This window comes from Symsagittifera roscoffensis, chromosome 3 (genome assembly GCF_963678635.1).
Source record: "Symsagittifera roscoffensis chromosome 3, txSymRosc1.1, whole genome shotgun sequence".
In the NCBI taxonomy this organism is placed as follows: domain Eukaryota; kingdom Metazoa; phylum Xenacoelomorpha; order Acoela; family Convolutidae; genus Symsagittifera; species Symsagittifera roscoffensis.
The window spans coordinates 68,104,022-68,126,067 of record NC_087064.1 but is presented as its reverse complement, the minus strand read 5'-3'; the positions used below and the strand labels follow the sequence as shown (position 1 = coordinate 68,126,067).

At 33.2% G+C, this 22,046-nt stretch overlaps 1 protein-coding gene across 1 annotated transcript; it reads right to left on the bottom strand.

Moving 5' to 3' along the window:
* Nucleotides 1-4: 4 nt before the first annotated feature.
* LOC134842674 (uncharacterized) lies at nucleotides 5-21,371 on the bottom strand. Its single transcript, XM_063859123.1, has 2 exons — nucleotides 21,058-21,371; nucleotides 5-1,182 (listed from the first exon to the last, which is right to left on the bottom strand). Exons 1-2 carry the CDS (start codon nucleotides 21,082-21,084, stop codon nucleotides 532-534), a joined length of 678 nt encoding a protein of 225 aa, XP_063715193.1. The 5' UTR covers nucleotides 21,085-21,371; the 3' UTR covers nucleotides 5-531.
* Between the last annotated feature and the right edge of the window lie 675 nt (nucleotides 21,372-22,046).

Below are 22,046 nucleotides of genomic sequence, written 5' to 3'. Positions count from 1 at the left end.
TAGATGGCTCCAAGAATTAAATTTTCAATTTTACAAAGTGTAAAATCGGGTGTTAAATATAATTTCAAATGGGAAGCGATTGAAGTGCGAACTCGGCGATCATGCAGATGCAAAGGATAGCAGGGTGACGTAACATTGCGTATACTTATCATAACTTTTAGCGTTACGCAATTTTAGAGTTTTCATTTCGGTCGAGCTCTGTTTTCAGAACGGAAATCCGTTCAGATTACTGAAAATCAGCAAATTGGAGAAAATTTGTTCGTTAAAAAACCGAAAATTATACTCAATGGTTTTCTACTGAATGACATGTATACTATATGAAACGTCACCTATAGCAGACACAAAAAATGACTAAAACCTTTCCTGTTGACTCAAAAATTATTTTCGTTTCCGCTATCTTGATCTCTTTAATCTTCAGGCACATTCAACGTTTCAAAGCTATTGCGTTCGTGAATTTTAGAATCTTGAGAAAATTAAGGACGAGCTTCAAAGCGCTGGCTTTAGTCATCATGGATTTAAACGACAGTGATGTTATTGTTCCCAGAAGCCAAAGTACCCCCCGTTCAGGTAGTTGTCACCGATGTACTCTGCGTCTGGCCATGATCGCTTCTCGTCGGCCAATCCCGTGAACTTGTTGCCGAATAGGGAGCTGAGAGAGTCGAAGTCAAATGGCCGCGAAGACGCCCTCTTAGAGATCCCTCCGAAATCGATGTCAAATGGCCGCGAAGACTTCTTAGTGATTCCGCCGAAATCGATGTCAAATGGCCGCGAAGACTTCTTAGTGATACCGCCGAAATCTATGTCAAATGGCCGCGAAGACCTCTTAGAGATCCCGCCGAAATCGATGTCAAATGGCCGCGAAGACCTCTTAGAGAGTTGGCCGAAATTTGAGAAACTACCTATGTCTGCATTTCGTTCGGCTATGCTCTGAAGGTAGGAGTAAGGTGTGGGTTCGTAGGGCAGTTCGGGGAGCCATGACGACCTCTTGTAGTTCATAGCGTTACTACTGAAGCCCATCGGAGTGTATAGGGTTGGTTTGTAAATATAGTGGTAGTAATCGAGGCGCGGCTGACTGTCCATCATTTGTGCCATTGTGTTGTACTTGAAAATGTCCTCTCGACTCAGCGGCATAGATGAGCTGGGGATCAGAAACAAAGCACACAGGCAGATGAAAAGAGGAAGCTGAAACCAAAACAGAAGTTATAATTAGTTTGAGGCAACGTAAAATGCAAAGTGTAATAATAATCGAAAATGGGGTAGCGTGAAATCGAATTTGAGGCTCAATCACCTAACAAAGAAGTTGCAACCTTGTGTTTTGACCAAAGCAAATGAACATGCAAATGAATTGTTAATTTATCTGCAGCTTGAGATAGTACTGAACCAAGTGTTTTTGTTGGTGAAACACGTTCGTTAACAACAGTTCAAAGCTTTTCAGGGAAGCTAAAGAGCATGGCTTTCTAGAAAGTCACCACAAAAAAATTGCAGAAGATTAAGCCTTCAAACAAATTTCTTCAGTTTTTGATCCAGTTAGATCCTTCTAAAAGATAAAGTGTCGAAATTTCAAGGCTGGAATGTTATTTAGGTTTGCGATTAGCAAGCGTTATCAAATCGGAATGACTTTTTCGTGTTAGCAACTAGCCTAACAAAATCTCTGAATCATTTGGCAGCATTCAATTCTGCAGCAAACATGCTCATTGTCTTGAAAATTAAAATTTAACAACTGGTTACAAAAACTATTCGACGGCTTAGGGCCTAGGCTCGAATCCTGTCAGTACCTGTTTTTTTTTAACCCAAAATATTTAGTATTAACAAAATCAGCTTTCTATCAGTTGTCTGCTTATCTTTTGCCGCCTAAGTTTCCACATTTATCTTTCTTGTGCTGCACGCTGATTTTATTGTAAATGAAAGTGTCTCTGAATTTTTAATTACCCTTGCGATAAGCAAGGGTATTGCAATCGGGTAGTACAGTTTTTCCCGTAAGTAACTCTGTTCACAGAATGAGTTAAAATAGAAATGGTAAGAATTAGGTCCAATTCATAATAAATTTCAATTTTTTTTCCGTCTCCGGCACACTTGCTTGCGTTTCCGATTCACAGTCCTGTGTCCTAGATTCGAATCTGACAGGACCTTTTTTCAAATAAGAAATATTCCGCTTCAGAAAAAAGAGTAGTCTGCTTTATAGATGTCTGCTTAAGTTTTGTCGGCATAGTTACAAAATCGTAGAAATGCCTTTTTATACGCAATTTTACCTTGTAGTTTCTCTCAATATGTACACAAGTTGGTATGAGAGCTTTAGTGTATCAGTACAAACCTTCTTTTTTTTTCTAACCTAACTCGCGAATGAAAATGTTCTTTATTTGGTGGCACTTTTACTATAATCGCGATCTTTATCATCGGAAATTTCATAGCATCTGTTCTCTGCTTTAATTGTGGCTGGCATTTGAGATCTCTTAGGGGTCGTTGGCTGATTGCTTACTGCGTGAGACTCGATCTCTAGGTCGCACATCGAATCCGAGACGTAGCCAAACTTTATAGTAATTGGAGGCTTCGTTTTACTTTTTTCATTTCATTTTATAAAGCCTATTTTTGCCGCGTTCTCGCTTTTCTTTGCAAAGCGTAGTTTTGCCTCTGTATTTGATTTACTTCGGTTTTTTGTACTTTCTTGATTTGTTTTTTTTCCACTTAAAACTTTTTTATGCGAAAATGATTCCCACTTGATTTTTATTGACTTCGTGACCCAATATTGAGTCGTTTCACATAGAACGTAGTTTTTATGCTCACCTTTTGATCCCACAAACTACCTAATTTTTATGAGAAAACACAGTTCAAGTTTTTCTTGACAATTACTTTTTTCGGCTTTTTTGTTTTTTTTCCTTTCCTTTTTTCCTCTGTCAATATTCCTCTGGGTTTCCTCTGCCAATTGATGGGTTTCCTCTGTCAATATTCTTTTGGCTTAATTACGTCATGTTGCGTCTTTCGATGAGCATAAAAATTGTGTGTTAGTGTGTTTTTAGGCTGAGAAAAACTTAACAATTTGTCATTAGTCTTAAACTTTTTGAATATTTTCGGCTTTTTCTTAAATATTCTTTTTTATAGCTTAATAGCATTCGGCCTATGTGATATCGGCTTAGTAGCCTGGTCTTGTTTTAATTGACGAGAATATAAAATTTTGTGTTTTGTGTGTTTTTGAGGGCTGACGATAGATCTATTTTATCAAATTTTCAATTTTTTTATTCCGATTTAGCGGCTTTCTTCTTTTGTATCGCAAGTGGTGCGAAGCACAGCTTCGCCGTTATGTATACAATTAATACACAGCTACATACAGGGGCCGAGATAACTAGGTGTTAAAGTAATTTCCTTTGCTCAAAGTAGCAACTGAATCTTGCGAAAAAAAAATGAATCAATATGGCTTGGAGGGCATCATGAGTTCAGTTAAGCTATGACAAAATCTTTTTGAGATTGTGAAACCGTATTGACAAAATCTTGTTTATATTGTGCCCACCAATCTATGAGTTCATTTTTTTCTCCAGATAAGTTTTAACTAGCATATTTTGACGTAATTTTTTATATTATCTTGAATATATTTTTTTCTGAGCTCAATATTAAAAAGGTATTTCATCTTTGATTGTTTTTTCGATAAATTACGTGGGTGTTAAGATTGCCAATTTGGCCAAATCTGCAAAATTAACACGCGAAATATTTCGTGCTTCTTAACGCGTTAGCAGATATTTACTTTTCCTTATGAAGTGTTCAATTGATTTGTGGCATGCTATTTGTTCTATGGAAAATATTGATATTTGAAAAATATTTCACAATGAACTTTACATAGCCTATGGGGATGGTTTTCGAAAAAAACGCTAACTTTTTTTAAATATTTTTTAAAAACGAATACTTTTCCATATAGCTTGAAAGACAGGCCGAACATTTAGGGCTTTGCTTTGATACGAGTAATCTTTTTTCATTATATTATCGGAAAGTGTTTTTGAATGATTTTAAAGAGCTTATAGGTTATGAAGATTAAAAAAGTATAACTAACTTTTACTAGTCCTGCAAACTTGCAAAAAATTGTTGAAAATAAAAAAAGTTTCAACTCGGTGTGCCTGTGCGACTCTGGCTCGCATCAACCAGTGGAGCCTTATATTGAGCCTTATTTATTTGTCTGCTTATATATTGTCGTTTTAACTGTCTCATCTTGGAATTGTTTTTTTTTTGCTGCGCTCATGTTGTTTAAATGTTGCTTTAAAGTTTCATTTACTCATACAATATGTAATTTAACTTATCTTGACTTCGTATTACCTTCGTTTTTTGTTTTGCTAAAAAATTCTTCTGCCCAAATTATTTCTGCCCATTTTTTATCGACTGAATGACATCATTATGTGTTGTATCAAAGTAAACACAATCTTAACACTCCCCTCCGCACTTTAAGTTGGTTGTATATTTACCAATTGGTTTGTTGAAATTTCTCTTTTTTTCATTACGATAAAATATTTCCAAATTTATCGGAAACTTTTCAATTTTTTTCAGAAACTTGAAATGATTTTCAAAAAAAGAGCATCAATTGAAAAGCCGCCTACTCGCATTAGCGCCTGTGAGCGTGCATACTCCTCCAGAGTCATTTTGCTCGAACTAACTGTCTACAGCCTTCGAAAAGTTCTGTGGGGGAATATTTGACCCATATTTTTCTCGAGGAATATTTGACCCATATTCTGGATTTTTTTCGGTTTTTTTTTCGGAAACTACACTTCTAAAGTCTGATTTTTGATTTTATTGAAAAGAACGGTTCCGAAAAGCTCCCGGTATATGCGGCCACGCCCATTTTTTACAGATACATTTATGGCCCTTGGAATAGTCAAGCTTTTGATTTTGACCGTTTTGTGAACCTTTGTCTTTTTTCGAAAAGCATCTTCTCAAATCTGATAATATGGGATCAAGGAAAATAATAGCAGTGGAAAGCTCTCCTGCATTAGCTGCAACCCAGAACTTTTTTACACGAAAAAAGTTATCGCCCTTGCAAAAACCAAATTTTTGATTTTTTGACCATTTTTTAAACTATTTGAATTTTCTCGAAAACTATATCTAACACCATGCCTGTTATATCTCAGATTTTGGGTTCAATTCAAAAAACGAGCCGTGGGAAGCTCATTGGTTTATACGTCTACGCCCAAATTTCTCTGACACCAAAAGTCATGGCCCTCGGAATTTTTTTTTTGATTTTTGAATTTTTTTTAAATTTTATTCATTTTCTTGAAAATTACGCTACCGAATCTGACATTTTGCTTTCAATTAAAATTACAATTTGTTTGAATTCCTTTAGCAGTAGTGGCAAGCCTGATTTTTTATACAAAAAACTATGACTCTCGGAACTCACGGAAGTTTTGATTTGTTGACAATTTTTCTAACTTTTCTCTCTAACTATCCTGCCAAATCTGATATCATAGGTTTCAACGAAATAACAGGTTGTTTAAAACGGCGTTTATAACTAACTATGCCCAGTGTTTGTAAGAAAAAACAGTTCAAAGTTTTGAAACTTCGACAGTTGTTTGGAAACTTTTTGACGTTACGCGAAAACTACCGTGCCAATTCTCACGTTGTGTTCAATCCAGAAACCCTGTTTTGAAAATTTTCTCAGCTTAAGCGAACACAACATGTTTTTGCAGAAAAAACTTATAGATTTTTGAAGACTTTTGACCGTTTCTTAGAACTTTTGACCGTGTTTTAGAATTTTTAGGAATTTTATTAAATTTTAAACAATCAAGTCTGAGATGAAAAGTTCAAATGAAAAAATCGGTTGCGATAATTGTTCCTGCAGAAAAGGGACTCCTGAATTTTTGTTACAGAAATGTTATGTGGAGAAAATTGATTATCTCAAAATTTTTTCGTGTCGAATCAGTATAGCAAATTCATTCAAAATCAAGCACGTACCTCCAGCTGTATCTGGACCCCTACTTTTTTTTATCGAGACATACGTGAATTTTGGTTAACTTAGTTTATTCGACATTAAAATTTTTTTGTCCCAAATTTTTTCATGTTTGTGTTGTATCGCAAGTGATACGAAGCTCCGCTTCGCATCTACGGATAAATTCTGACATCAAATTCGAAAAACACTTGAACTGCAATCAAGAAAAGTCAATTTAGAATAAGTTATACCGCTTTAATATTCGTTCACTTATAATACGCAGCGCGCATGCGTTAAATAGTATCAGGCACCGAACTCATTTCAAAATTAAAGGAAAAGTTGACATCTATTTCGTTGCGTTTTTTCTCAAAAATTGGATTTTCCACCAACTATTTCACGAGCTTTTTACTGGTTGTAAAATACACTCGGTTGTGATTGGCTGAAATATTCAATTGCAAACGAGTTAATTTCTTCCCGCTAACCGCTTGGTCAGCTTGGTCCCTCTGCCTTGGTTCTTTATAGTTTTGTCTTGTATTTGTACATGCGATGTTCTTAATCGAAGAAAAAATAAAATTGGCATTTATGTGTCGTAATATTCACGAATTTACAGAAGTCATTATAAAGTTCGGGATGGTAAGAGTATTTTTTTCTATAGACCATTTAACCATTTTTACTTAAGTGTTGCTGACCGAATTTTTTTACACTCAACAGATGTTACTGCACTGAGCTCAATTTTTAAATTCTACCTGTGACTATTCTTAATGGAAATTTGAAAGTATGGGAGTTTGAGAATTACCCATTCAGCCATTCAGCTTAATAATTTAAGCGCACAAAGTTGCGAATTTTCTATCAACGCGTAGGAAATGTGGCCAATTTCCTTGTTTTTGAAAAAAATTCCATTTGCATTGAAGCATGCTAATTGACGGAAGTAGTCGTTTGTGAGTAGAAGCAAAGTAGGTTCCTGTAAACTGAAAATTGGGTGGTTAAATATTTTCAAAAAATATTACTCAAATTCAAAAAAATTCAAAATAATCCTTTTTTAAAATCGGATGTCTGATCGATATTTAATAAGAAGACCGAAATGGTTTTGGAAATCAGCCCAATCAAGTATTTTCACTGAAGTCACGTTTCACCTAGACGCGGAATTTTGGATGTATTGAGATTTTTTCAAGTTTTTAATCAAAAAAGTGCAGTTTTGATTTTTTCTGATTCGATTTCTGATCATATATAGAACAGAACAATATCTCTGATTTTTTTCTGATCATGGAAATAACAGAATAAAATTTCTGATTTTAATAAGTTCATAGAAGTATCAGAACAAATGCTTTTATTTTATTCTGACCAGAGAATTATCAAAACAAAATTTCTGATTTTATTAAGTTCATAGAAGTATCAGAACAAATGCTTTTATTTTATTCTGACCAGAGAATTATCAAAACAAAATTTCTGATTTTAATAAGTTCATAGAAGTATCAGAACAAATGCTTTTATTTTATTCTGACCAGAGAATTATCAAAACAAAATTTCTGATTTTATTAAGTTCATAGAAGTATCAGAAAAAATGTTTTCATTTTATTCTGACCAAAGAATTATCAAAACAAAATTTCTGATTTTATTAAGTTCATAGAAGTATCAGAACAAATGTTTTCATTTTATTCTGACCAAAGAATTATCACAACAAAACTTCTGATTTTATTCTGATCAGAAAAATAGCAGAAAAAAAACAATACAGTAACAGTACTGATTCAGTACTGTTGCAGTACTGCGGTTTTCTCACTGATTTATCTCTGATCAGAGATAAATTGCCACTTGCCAGAATCTGATACAGAACTGATTTTTTAGAAATACATTTTTTGAAGAAGTACTGATTTTCTCTGTGACTTCAATCCGGGCGATTATCGGAAAACAAGATAGTCGGATCATTCAAGGCTTTGCTCTGATACGGGCACTCTTTAAGAATTTATTGCTTGTCTTAACAAATAGAATCGATTCATCAAGAAATGGCTGCAAAATCTAAATAGGATGAGTCAATTTCATATATTTGGCGCCACACAATTGACTTTGATAAACAATTAAAGTGTCATGCATCAAAAATGGAAATTATTACTAAAAATTACAACCTTCTTCCTCTCTGATCAACCTTATAACCAACCGTGACGTCATCGCAAAAGCCACATCCTTGTTTATTTGTCCATCATATGAGTTTATAATGTGACAGGCTACATTAAGTCTGGACCCGTGTGAATTATTAAAGGCTCTCTGATGAATTGGTTGTCTTTAGTTTATAACTCCCCATTAGAACAACAAAAGTTATTGTATTCATCTGAATATAAATCAACCGTCTTGTAAAGAGTAGCAACATTATAGACATTTCTGTGACGACTAACATTTTCATGGTCACGTAAAAATTAACGATAAAAATCAATGCAGTACAGAAGGGTCTGAGCGCTGTTATTATTTTACTAATTCTAAACCATTTTAATCAACAAAAACGAAAAAAAAAATCGGTGAAGGAAGCATTTGATTTCGCAACTGTTCTAAAACTTAAAATAATTGAAAGGGTACAAAAAAAAGTTGCTCGATTTTTTTTTCTACTTCAAATCACCAAACGCAATCCGCAGAAACGCGTGGTAAAAATATGAAAAAACGCAAAAAATCGAAAAACTTTCCATTGCAGCTGGAATCAAGACTGAGTTTTCTGCTCACACGCGAAAGAATGGAAGGCAGTTAGTATAGTGTAAAAAGCTCTATGAACAAATGGACAAGTGATTAAACACAATCTTGCTGTCGTCAAAAACCGGGCTCGAGTTACCCAGGAACAAAAACTTAATATCAATCAACTCGATCAATGTAGGGAAGCCTTAAATTAACGTATAATTTATCTAATAAAACAAACTAAAAAAACAAAATATTTTTTTTGGAATCCTGTAAAATCAATGTAAATTTTTAGTTGTCGAAAACTTTTGATCTGTTTACTACGTCCTATGGAAAAACGTAAAATTAATTAAAACAATATATCAAAATAAGTAAAAACTTGACTAAGAATGAATTAAAAGATTTAACCAGGTTGCTTGTATCAGGGCAAAGCCCTGAAGTTTCCGACTATATTTTGAGGTCTATGGATTATAATTATTGTTCGCTTATCAAAATATTCCAAAAAAAGAAAAAAAATTTTTTTGATATAGTTTTTTAAAATCATCATATTTCTACGCTATGTTAATTACAAAGTGATATATTTCACATAACAAAGCATCAAATAGACCAGCAGCAAACAATTCAATTCGGGACAAGTTTTAAGACAGATCAAATCTCCGCTCACGCGTTACTAGCACGAAATGTATCGCGCATTGATTATCCCAAGTTGACCAAACTGGCAATTTTTAATCCTCCATTACCTAACAAAAAAAATAACAGGTAAAAAATTGTTTTAGAACTTGAGCTCAAGTCTACAATACTTTTTGGCTGATATGAAATTGTCAAAATTTGTTAGTTGAAAAGTCAAATTTTGTCTGCAGAAAAAACTCCCAATAACAATCATTCCGTCCTTTTCTTCGAAAGGCAGAAAAAGATTTACTTCAAAGTGCCAGTAGAAGAAAAATTCTTAAATCATACGAGTCATTTTTTGCTTACAAAGTAATACTTAAATTTTTTATGTTTTACTCATTTTAATTGTAGATTTCTAGATTTATAGCCTGTAGAATCTATACTTTAACCTCTGGGTTATAATAAACTTTGAGCTTGCGAACGAAGAAATATATAATAGTTTAACCTCATTGGATTAGATAATCTATCTACTAATACCTAAAGTTAATTTTCCAAATCATGAATCCTATGGCCAATCTATATATTCTCAACCGATCAAAACCCGGCTAAAATTGATGATATTTTTTCTTTGTTTTCGAAATTATTTAAAATTTTCAATAAGTTTTGGTCAAAAACCATCTTGATTTTAACTGGCAAATATAACACCGTGATCTTAATTGGTATATAGTTTGTAGTGAAATCAACAAAAAGGTTTGAATCACTATCGATAACTGCGTTAAAGTTATATTTCTAAACGCAAACTCGGACGCATTAAAAGGATTTTGTTCAAAATTAGTTTTTTTATTGCCCAAAAATTACTGCACCAAACGTTAGTACTTCATTAGAGCTAGTTCTCATTCAGCCAACATACCATATGCTAGTTTTTAGCAAAAACCCAAAGAAAAATCTTGAGTCCTGATGTGCGTGTTTTTTGATGGCTACTATTTTCTTAATTTTCTATTGCGTTAAAATTGTCTAAATAACCATCAAAAATTACGATTTTGAATCATAACGTGTTTTTTTATGAGAAACTATTTTTTTCTGCGCAGCATTGGTATAATATTTTTGTTGCATAGATCTGAATTATATGGGACCTGTCGGCTTATTTGTTGGTATAGAACATCAAAATACATTTTTTTTCGAATTAATCTCGTTATTTATTTTTTTTCTCATGAAACTTTGAACTTGGTTTTTTGATAGAATTAGTGTTAGGGAGCGAAAAAATGTTATCAAGAAAATAAATTTAACTCGAACAAAAATTATCAATTTCAGTGCTAAAAAGTTTTTTTTTTTGAAAATTTTTCTTCCAGATAGTTTCTTTTGATTTTTGCTCGATTCTTGAGGCCATACTTTGAAAAGTTTTGGCCTCAACGTCATTAATTTAAAGGGATTGAAAAACGTCTAATATCTTTAAAAATCTTTCTTTTTTTTCAAGAAACTTTTTCGCGTGTAAATATTTGCTGGTGTCTTCACTGTTCCAGATCAAGTTGGTTGCGAGCAAATTTATTCACGTAAATTTTTAAGTCTAAACCATCGTAGTTAAGTAAACTTTGATAAAGATCATTTTGTTTTTTTTTCGGGCGTCTCTCTGTTTTAGGTCTAAGCTAAGCTCAAAACCATTAAACTAAAAATCAAAACGTGAAATAAATTTGACGAATTAATAGTTCAAAAAATTAAGAATGCCTTCATACCAGTGACATGAAAAAAAGGCTGGAAATAAAAAAACTTTCGGACTCCTAACTCCAAATTTTAAGGCGCGGGTCGATCAACCGGTCAAATTTGCTTTCAACAATGACAATTGTATCCTCAGATAGGAAAACTAAGGTCTTCAAAGACAAAGAGTTTTTAAAAAGAGGCTTCAAAAAGAATATACTTGAAAATCTTCTGAAAACGTAATTTGTATTTTGTTCTCATATTTTTCCTCAGTTGAGCTCATGATTTACATTAGATGGTAGTTCTAAGGCACGCGTCAGTAAATGTGTCTATTTGGTTTTTCAGCAGTGATGGTCAGATTTTCAAGAAGCTCTTAGTAGAGGTTTTCTGGTGGTTCGATAATGGAGTTTTGACGTTTTTGAAGGTCACATTTTTTATGTTTGATTCAATTCGAGCGCATTTTCAAATTTTTTAAAAGATGTTTAGATGCTTCCATTCAAAAATTTTTCCTTGATACGATTTAGAAGTTATGGATAGTTGTGACTTGACTTCGAAATCCAACTGGAGACATCCTAAAGCTTTTGTAATCATTTAAAACGTTCAAAAAGTATTCATAATCAGCCCTTAGTCAGATTTTTCCCAAGTTTGAAATCAAAAGTCTGTTAGATTAGTTCTGCATACTTTCTTATCGAAGTGATCGGGTAAATTATCCCTAAAAACATTGTATGAAATCTTTTTGGTCGACCTAAAAATTAATCCAACCCCTGGAGAAAATCCTAGATCCGCCCCTGATGATTTGATTTGAGATTACTCGCAAAGATTAAACTCGTTAGAAGATCAGAACTGATGAAAAATTAAGTACGAATATAGAAAGTTTAAGGACTAGAGTTTATGGATATATATAAAATTATTGAAGAACATTACCTCCTGATTTTATTTAACAGAAAGCAAACTTAGAACTTATGATTGGACAAGCGTTCAGCTTTATACTGCCAGTTCAAGTGATTGTTCAGTGCTATCTCTCATTTGACCTCTGGCTCTCATTTGACATCTGACCTCAATTCTAGTTAAATTTGAATAAATAAAACTATAATAATGAATTGTTATCAAATCAAATATTTATAAAAAGTTAAGTTCCAGTAATTTATGATTAATATAGGTTTGAGAGGGCATCCTAAAGATTTCAAATGCAATCTGCGGAGCGATGCCTCATAAATCAGAACAACTTACAAAGTAAATCTCAAAGTAAATCTCAACTCTTATAACTAAAACATTAGATTTTTTGGTAATTTTGGAAAAAAATGGCTCACGCTTCGAGAAAACAACACTAAAATAAGCCTAATAATGCTAGTTTAAATCCACAATTTTTAATCAGGAAAATAAAACCGAACAACTCAGAATATAATTGTCAAAAAATTTGTGATGAAAATGGTCCAAATCTCCCTTTGAAACAATATTGATAAAATCCGGCTAGTTTTCAAAAATGAAAATTAATTGTTTGAAAATAGACCTAATCCGCAAATTTAACGAATGACCATTTGTCAATGCGTTTTTCTTCGAGTTTAACTTTTGTTAACAAGACCGACTAGCGATCTTATCCAGATCTTTTTTTTTCAGAAAAGATTTTTTTTTGCATTTTCTATTTTATCGTCACGTAATATTTTGCTTGAAAGCTAAGAGTTTCATATCGATGTAAGTTCTGTATTGATTATAGTTAATGTGGAATAAAATTAATTTTATTGACTGAAAAGTTTTCCACGAAACACTACCCGAACTAACCTACGACATGTTTTTTCTAACACACTTCACTTAGTCTTACTTGCTGTTCCGTAAAGCAGCACACCAATTTGAATTATTGGCTGAATGAAACTTTTGTATGCTCTCACTAATTTTTTGTGTTTTTATAAGGTTTTCCTTAGTTAGTTAAAGATTCCGGAGAAACGTCTTAGTTTTTTCTTGAGTTCTTCTATCTGCTCAACAGAGTTTACTTTGTGATCTAAGTTCATTCCTAAGTATTTTCCGGTCATTCAAACTTTTTTGTTTTTTGTTTTTCTAGATTTTTAGATTTTTTGAAGTTTAGTTTTATCAGTGTTAAGGGGTAGCTGGTTTTCAATTAGCCAATTGTTTATGACATGCAGTTCAGCGTTCAGCGTGTCAATGTCCAGTTGGTTTATCAGAGCTGTATCGTCCGCGTACAGAATTGTATGAAGATGATTACAACACATATCAATATCATTCATGTAAATGATGAAGAGTAGGGGACCAGGGATGGAGCCTTGGGGAATTCCAAACTCAATGTTTTCAATTTCCGAAGTAAACAGCTCTATAAAAACAAACGTTTTGTTCAAATAGATTTAATTAGGCGATTCACACTCCCTCTAATTCCAAAAACTGTGTAGTTTTTTCAATGAAATAGAATGCTCAACTGTATTGTACGCTTTTTTTTTAATCCAAAACAATCACCTCAACGTTTTTAAAAGGGTTTCCCAGATGTCCCAAACGTTTTGAGATAGCTCGATTAGTGCATCAATAGTTCTCAATTTTTGTCTGAAACCAAATTGATTTGGTGTAAGCTGATTTTTTTCAAGAGGACTAGTTATGCGATTATAGAGCAAACGCTCAAAAACTTTAGCTAGAGAAGTATTGAAATGAATCTACAATTTCCCGCTTCTGAGACATCACCATCTTTGTGGATTGGAGTTATTTCAGCCAACTCGGAAAATTATAGTTGAAACACTCAGCCAACAAGGATTCTGGACGCAAAAAAGAACGTCGCTGTGCACTTTTTCCCTGAGATTTGTTATACAGAACAATTCAACTGAATCGGCAGGGAAAATAATAGCCTCTGCAATTTCCGAACCATATTTTTGCGAGAACGCCAATTTTCAAACATGTTTCGAGAACACATAACTGCCGCTGAAATCCGCCTTTGAGACTTTCTTTGTTATTCAACATGAAAATAAATTCAAATTGCCCCTCAAATAAAAACAAGTTTTGTCTCTTTAATTCAAAAAGTTATCGTAGGTTCCAAGAAACGTTGATTGAAGAGCAGAATAGTGAATAAAATCACAAATTGAATTAAAAACTCATCAGTTTGCTAATCTTTTCGCTTGTTGTTCCACAAGATCAAAGTCACATTTCTAGTCCTTAAGAAAATAGAATGCCTTTTTCTAATTACGCTATAAAAATATATATAAAGATGAGTATGAATGCTCAAAGTTGATCAATTTGCAGTTTATTTCCCTAGCCGAACTGAAGTTTGTTGCCTGATGGTTTTAATTCTTTTTTGCATCCATGTTGTAGCTGGATCAATTTTCAAAAAAACGTGACGAAAAAATTGTGCTTGCTGTTGTTTATTTTTCAGTCAAAATTTGACTTTTTAGCTGGCCATTTTGATGGGATTCACTCGTAATATCTGAAAGCTAGTAATGCCCTAAGCTCAAAAGTGAAAAAATATATTTTTTTTTACCTGAAAGCATTATTTTTAAAGTTATGGATGTTTAACAGATGTCAATTTGACCAATTTAGGATAATTATTATACAATATATTTCGTCCTACAAAATCAAAAAGGGGCAAACTAGTTCATTCAAATAAGAATTTAGGCCAGCAAGTTGATTTTATTGGTAAGTAAGCTGACGCAAATCCATCACTTTCACTCAACATTGCGTGAATGGGTGGACGAAGGGAAGAATGCTCAAGCGCTGTTAAATACATTAGTCGGAGGCCGCTCAATAAGAAGAAAGGTCTAAGAGCAGAAAAAGTCCTAAATTAGATCAATTTTTAAGAATAGTTTAAGAAAAATTTCGTGATATAATTGTCAAACAAAATTAAAATTTTGAAAGGTCCCTATTACTAAATAAGGGTTTTTTGGTTTGATAAACCGAAAAAAGAAAAAGAAAATATGTTTAGTTTGTGATAACTTCCTTTTCAAAAAATTGAAAACATTTTGTGCAATGGAACATCCTAGACTGCCATCTTTATTTTTGAAACTACACAGGGATCTGCTTAACAATCTCCCCCTCCCCTTTGGTATCTACTGAAGAATCTCAAACCCTACAAATAAAAACTGTAAAATAGCACTAGAACTTCTATTGAGAATTCGAATTTTGCTGCATTCTGGTTGATCGAAAAATCGACCATTTTGATGTACTTAACAATCCCCCCTTCATGAAAGGGGGCGAGGCTTGTTAAGTAGATCCCTACGACATATTCTTTTCGGCTGATACTTGAAAATTTCGGGTGGTTTGGGCTGTTTTGATGGGAAAAACCAAATGAATTAATTTTTTTAGAAGACAGTCACTGGGGAGTATTCTCATGGAGGAGAGGCCGCGTGATGGAAACTTTTCAACCAATCAGAATCGTCATACGTTCCGATTGGCTAGTCGAGTTTTGCACGTAACCGAAGACTTTGTTAATAGAGAATTAATTTTAGGGGCACAGCAATGTTTTGCTGTACAATTTGTGCGAATAAATATTAAGTTTTTGTTTTATTCATCATTTTGTTTAAAATCAGTTTAAAGTTTTCCCGAACCCCGATTTCGATTTTGCAGTAATTGATAACTCATGTATCTGTTTATTTTCTTATCGTTCAAAATATTTTTCTTGGCCTGGATTTGTTCTTCCTCTCGGGGTTTTCGCGATTTCTTTGAGATTTCTGAATACTCAATTCTGATTGACTGAAATTAAGTGAAATTAAATTTCCAACATTCGGTCTCTCCATCAAGAGGGACGCCACCGTCGGTGGTTACCCATTAATGCCAGAAGCCATAACAACCGGTTACGGTATTGAAACATCAACCGTTTTTTTTCGAAACATTTTGAATGCAAGTTCTGTTTTTGCTGACGAGTTTATAGAAAGTTCAAGAATTGATTCTAAGCTGTAAATCCAAAGCTGCAAAAAATGCAAGAACTTATTGCTAGAATTTTTTTCAGTCAAAATATTTTAGCCAACCAAACATGACCTTGTCCGGTTTACGAGAAGATTTTGATTAAGAATTTACTTCTTGAGAATAATTGGAAAAGTTTACTGATTTTATACAAAACTTTTGGATTTTGAGGCTAACTTCAATAATTTTGTGGAACATTTGTGACATCCTGGGGATATTCCAACAACAAAAACATCCAAAAACTGGAACCAGGAATGGATCAAATCAGTGGTAATCCCAAGTCTGTCTTTGGACAATCTTAAAATACGTAACAACCCAAAATTTGTTTTTAAGGCTAGAAATTTTGCAATTTTTCTGCGGCGAAGTTCTGTCAAAAAAACTAGCATTACTTGAGCTGGTTATGAAAAAAAGTAATTGAAAATTTGAGGGTGATATTTTACAATAGCTGGTAATTTTGAGTGGATTGCATGTTTTCAATTTGAAAACTTTAATGCATAATAAAGTTTTCATTTTCAACCAATTGCGCTAATAAGAAAATTTTTGAAAATACATTGCTCTGGCAGATGCAATGTCATTCAAAAATGAGGCTTTTGAAATAAATACTGTTTGAAATATAACAAAGAGCGATCCAGGTATTAAATGTGAGTCTGCCACCTATTATAATATATCACAACTTTTGTTTAAACGACCATATTCCGCTCAAATTTTTGGTAACCTTAAACCAACAAAATTTAAAAACGGCTGGAGTGATAGTTATTTATTGCTAATATGAAGTCAAACCCCATTAAGAAAAATATACTCCAGCTGAATTCAAAAAAGAATCTTTTCCAGTCCCCCCTTTGACTTTCCCTGAAATTTTCATTTGATAAAAGTCTATTTTAATTGACTTTTCATGTTATAAACTGCATCAAAACGTGACAGCGTGAACAGATGAACAAATATTTACAACACTTCTTTCATGCAAAGTGCCGTGTGAACAGTTTTTGAACACTTTTATTTTGTTATTTTACAAGGGGGTGGGAAACTGGAAAAAAGCCTAGAAAATCATAATAACAACAAAAAAGTCAAAGACTGTTGCAGTAAAAATTGAATATAAAATCCAAGATTTTGACATAAAAAAGGGATAAAAATTAGATGAAAAACTGCTAACTTGATTGTTTTTAATTCCTAAAAAGAAATATAAACAGCAGCAATTTTGAATTAGGGGTTATCAATTTAAGTTGACTGTCACAAATTGCGAACATTTGCATAAATTAAAAATTGAAAAAAAATGAAATAAAAATTGCGGCTCTTTTCTAGTTTCCCCCGTTTCAAAATTCCGAGTTTTATGTTTGTTTTCCGTGTTATTACGGCTAAATGCGTGATGTTACGCTGTAAAGTATGAAGAACAAATCTGTTCAGAGTTGTCGATTTGTTCACCACGACAAATTTCATTGCATTATGACAACGTTAAATAAGCTTTTTAAAATTAAATTTGAAAGGGGGGACTGTAAAAGAGCCAAAATTGCTGTAAAATTAGATTGGATGTCATAAAACTCAATTTGGTTGCAACAATTTTTTTAAAAATGCATGTGTGCTTTTGATCCGAATTACAACCAATTGGGCCCTTATATCAAGCTGAATTGGCCCCAACGGGTTTTCATTGGTGAAGTCAAAATGGGCGGAAAAAACGACTCTAAGCAAATACAAATGCTGGAGTATGTAACACTAAAATTCACCCAAACGTTTCTTAGGAATTTTTAATTCCTGCAATGACACTCAAAATAACTGCATGAATGTACGCAGAAGACAATTCATAATGCTTCAAAACTTGGCAGTTTGTCGTGAAGAATTTTAACTACCTAGGATTCAATTCAAACTGAATCGATATAACACACATCTCGCCAAAACCTCCAAAAAGCAGATTGTCTGTGAATTTTGAAAAACTGTCTGATCTATGCGTTAATTTAATTGAATCAAGTGTAACGTTTTCTTATTAGAACTAAAACCAAAATTTGAAGTTAAATTGCGGCCACCAAAAAATGTTGTTTCAATTTTTCATAGGAGAATGTTTCAACGACAAATATCTGAACAAAACAGCTGAAAAAATGATAAAAAATATTCAACTTCTTCCATGATTTTCAATTTTTTATGTTTTTCCATGTTTTTTTTTCTCGGCGACTACGAGTGTTAAATTTTATGACGATGGGCCAGAATGAGGCAATTATATTAACATGACAGGAAAAGAAGGCAATGGAGTTGTTTATGAGTTTCATTTCTCTCATTATTTTCATAGTGTATATTAGGATGAAAAGCGGAAACGCTCAGACCACTTTCTCTTTGAAACTGAAAAGAAATTTTTCGAAACCTAAATTGCGAACAATAGGGCTTGGCGTTATTATGATTATTATGATACTACAATTGAGGCCCTTCGAGTTTTCCTTGACGTAATTAAAAGCTGGCAGCAAAATCAGATAGCACAAATAATCATCGGACTGGGTTGAGTGACAAATCAAATTAAAGATCACACAGTCGTGATTCGAAACCCCTTAAAAATTTCAAAAAAAATGCCCAGTGTCGAGAAAACCCGGTTTGAATTTTTTGATTTTTCGTCTTTTTTCGAGCGAAAAAAGCAAGCGAGCAGTCTTATTATGGCTTAAAAGTTTATAATAGCTTAATTTAAAACGTAAAAGTTTAATTTTACATGGGCAACGTTTTTTTACTTTGAGTACTTTAACGCCTTTTTGGAATCATAAGTTTCAAAAGTTTAAAAAATGCAAAAAAAAAATGAAATTTTTTTATACTTTTTTTTTCGTTTTTCTTGTAATTTTTTTTCAAAAATTGTTTTTCATTTGCTTATTTCAAAATGGCTGTCAAATATACCTAATCCCTAGTTTTTTTACCCCAGTTTTTTTGTACCTAATATACATTATCCACCACGCCGAGAAAAAACGACAATAATTTGAAAAAACTGTTGTATTTTTTTAAGACTATGGTCGGAACATTCTGTGCTGCGTGACAGTAACCGGCTGTCCATGTTTTCCTTTCGTTTTTTTTTGTTTTTTGTTCCGACAATTGAAATTGGGGAAGAATTTTTGTCTTTGGGTGAGTTTTAATTATTTTTCCACGCAAAATCAGACAACACAAATAAAAATAAAAACAAAATGGATTGAGTGATATAATATATCGTTTTAAAGCCTTTTTAGTCGTGATTTGAACGCAATTTGGAGAAATTAAATAAGTTTTCCATGAATCGAGAAAAATGTGTTTGAAGTTTTTGGGTTATAGTCTAATTTCGAGAGATTAAGGTAGTTTTTTAAGTTTTTTAAATTTTTGTAGTTTTTAAGTTTTTTAAATTTTTGTCCATTTTTTGTTATTTCGAAGACAAAATTTATCGACTAAGTCTAATCCACTGAACTATACGTTTGTATAGTTGTCTCAAAATTTTATAACCAAAAACGACATAAATTTGAAAATAATTTTGTCCTAGTTTTTCTGTGAATGTGGTTGGAACTTTCTGCGCTACTCGGACTGCAATCGTCTATTCTTGGTAAGATTTATAAATTAATTGTTTTTGATAATAGCTTCATAAGGTTATGGTGTTAAAAAAGTTTTTTTCACTGAGTAACGATTTCACTGAACATCCAAATAATCAGGAAAAACTAGTATCTGGACGAGTAGCATATAATTATGTGATCGCATCAGAAATGCTTAAAAATTTCACAACCAAAAACGACATAGAAGCATTTTTCTAAATTTTTGACTTAAAATTTTAGATTTTTTCATACAAAATGGGAAAGAATTAACTTCAAAAGAAAGCGAACATTGATATAAAAAATAAAATTAGTTTGAGAAAACAAACAGCCACACTCTATTTTTGTCAGTCATCTAATCAAATTAGCACTATTTTAGATTGCAAATTTATTGTTTCAGGCTTATTTTTATCGAAGCTCAGACAGATACATTATTGAAATCCAAATTGCGTCTAAAAAGACTTGCCAATGTTTTTTTAAACTTCGTACGACTTGTTTTTTGTAGGTATGTGATTTTGCATGGTTGGAAACAACGGGTGATTATCCGCATGACGGCATACTCGGTTAACTGACAAAATTAGTTCCCGGTTAAACAAGAATTAGGCTTTATTTTGATAGGATAAATACCAAACACTGGCTGACGCGGACTATACCACTGGTGTCAAAACTAAGCGCAGCGGAAAGAAGATATTTTAGATAAGCCCAGCTTTAGATATTTTTTCGTGACGAATCACCGAAATACCCCATGCCATAGTTTCCAAAAGATTTCAGAGGCGAGCAAAAAATAAAACTTGAGATTTCTTTAAGAAAAATTATTGCAGCTGATTGCAGTAGCTGATTTAGGAGAGGTAGAGAATAATATTTTTACGTCCATTTAAACCAGTAGCGGATATAGGGGGGGGGGGGGGGGGCCTTCCCCTCAGGGATTCGACCTGCCGACCCAAAGGGTTCCCCCTTGTACTATTTTGAGCTCTCCATTTTTGGCTGACTAACCCTAAAATTTTCTAAAGGCGCCTATGCCACGAATATATTCTAATTTTGAGGTGAGAGCGCGCGTCGAAAAACGCGGTTTTTTGGTCAAAATTTTCTAAATCAGTATCTAAAAACGCTATTTTCTAAAAATTGCTTGCGGCGCAGAAAACTTGGTCAAAGTTTATGTTTATAGTAATTTAAAAATCAATTTGGTTGAACTAAAATATTAAATTAGGTCCGCGTTAATTTATACTAAGTTTACGGGGGAAAACATTTTTGTTAAAACTTTCCGGCAAATGCCAGTTTTTCTAATTTTGGCAAAAATGTTCTTTATTGTAATTTTTAACACACCTCGGAAAATAAATTTGGCTAAGCTAAAATAAGTTCTATGATATTTTGGAAAAAAAATGAAACCCCCCCCCCTCCCCCCCCCCCCCCCCCCCACCTCTTCGAGAAAAGCCTCCAAAGTCTGCCTGTGGGGGTGTGTACGTTTCAATGAAGTGTTTTTTCAACGCCAAAAAGCGAATCAATTGTCAAATGTACTAGTAATGATGAGATGTAAGCGACAATTAATTGCTTTGTAACTTTCATATTAACTTAAATAGGACCGAAAAAAGTTTTGAAAATTATTAGGATTCAAGAGAGCTCAAAAACTCCAAAAGGATCATGTAAATTTTCTGACACAGTTTTACCGTGGCCGTCAATAAATGCTCACTTATGTCATTTCATCGCTTTGGGCTAGCTAGGACTAATAACTTTTAAAGTTTATCTTAAGCCCAAGCGCAACATAATACATGTCGTTAAAAAATACTTAAGACTAAAAATAAACTTTACCAATGACGCGGTTTGTCCGATCTCCATTTTGGGCAGTTTCGTCGTAGATTGTTTAGCAGTTACAAATACAGCGAAGATAGTTTAGAGTAGATGGTCTCGTTTAATTAATGACGCAGTGATGAGCTTTAATTGGTCGATGAAAAAATGACAAAATTGATGATGCAAAAAGTGATATTTGATAGTGTTGATAGATATCACTCAGAAAACAGGACAGAAAGAAATTACTGAACTGAGCAAAGACTGCGCGAGGCTTTTATGGAGATTTTTCGAATAATATAATTCGTCAAAGCACAAAAATGACTTCCGGGCTTTGCTATTGGCTTAAAATGAAAACAAAAAATCTCATTTTAAGACTAAATTTTTCTGATTATCAGCAAATGCCATGATAAGGGATAAATTATTTTGCCCGGAAATGGCTTCGCTTGCGTTTTTATTCGATTTGTATAAGCCTTGGGGCCAAAGTTTTCCGTTTTTTGAACTGTTAATTGCTCTCGCATAACCAATTTCAATGAACAGTTTGTTCCCACCCCTGAGTAGCCTTGAGCAAACTTCGTTCCAAATTTGATTCGATTGACCAACCCCGTTTCTTTATTCAAAAAGGGAATATTAAAGTGAGAGAGGAGGATAATTAACCACAATTAACCAGATTCAGGTGTTTTTTTTTCTCACAAAATCAGGTCTCCAAAAACATCCGATGACGTTAAGTAGTCCATTGAAAACGGGGAACTACTGCTAATTTGAAATCCATCATCATTTTAAATAAAGTAAAGTGAAAAGCTTTTATTCATAGTATTCAATTATCAACAAAACGGGAATTTTTAATTTAAAATTTTGTGTTCAAGCTCCATTGGGTCTGATTGCATCATCAAACAACTCACGTTCTCCAAAATCACTTAGTGATGATATTTGATCAAAAAGCGGATGTATATTATATAAATAGTCAAGAAACTGAGAAAAGAAATCCGAACTTTCCAGCTTTTGATAGCATT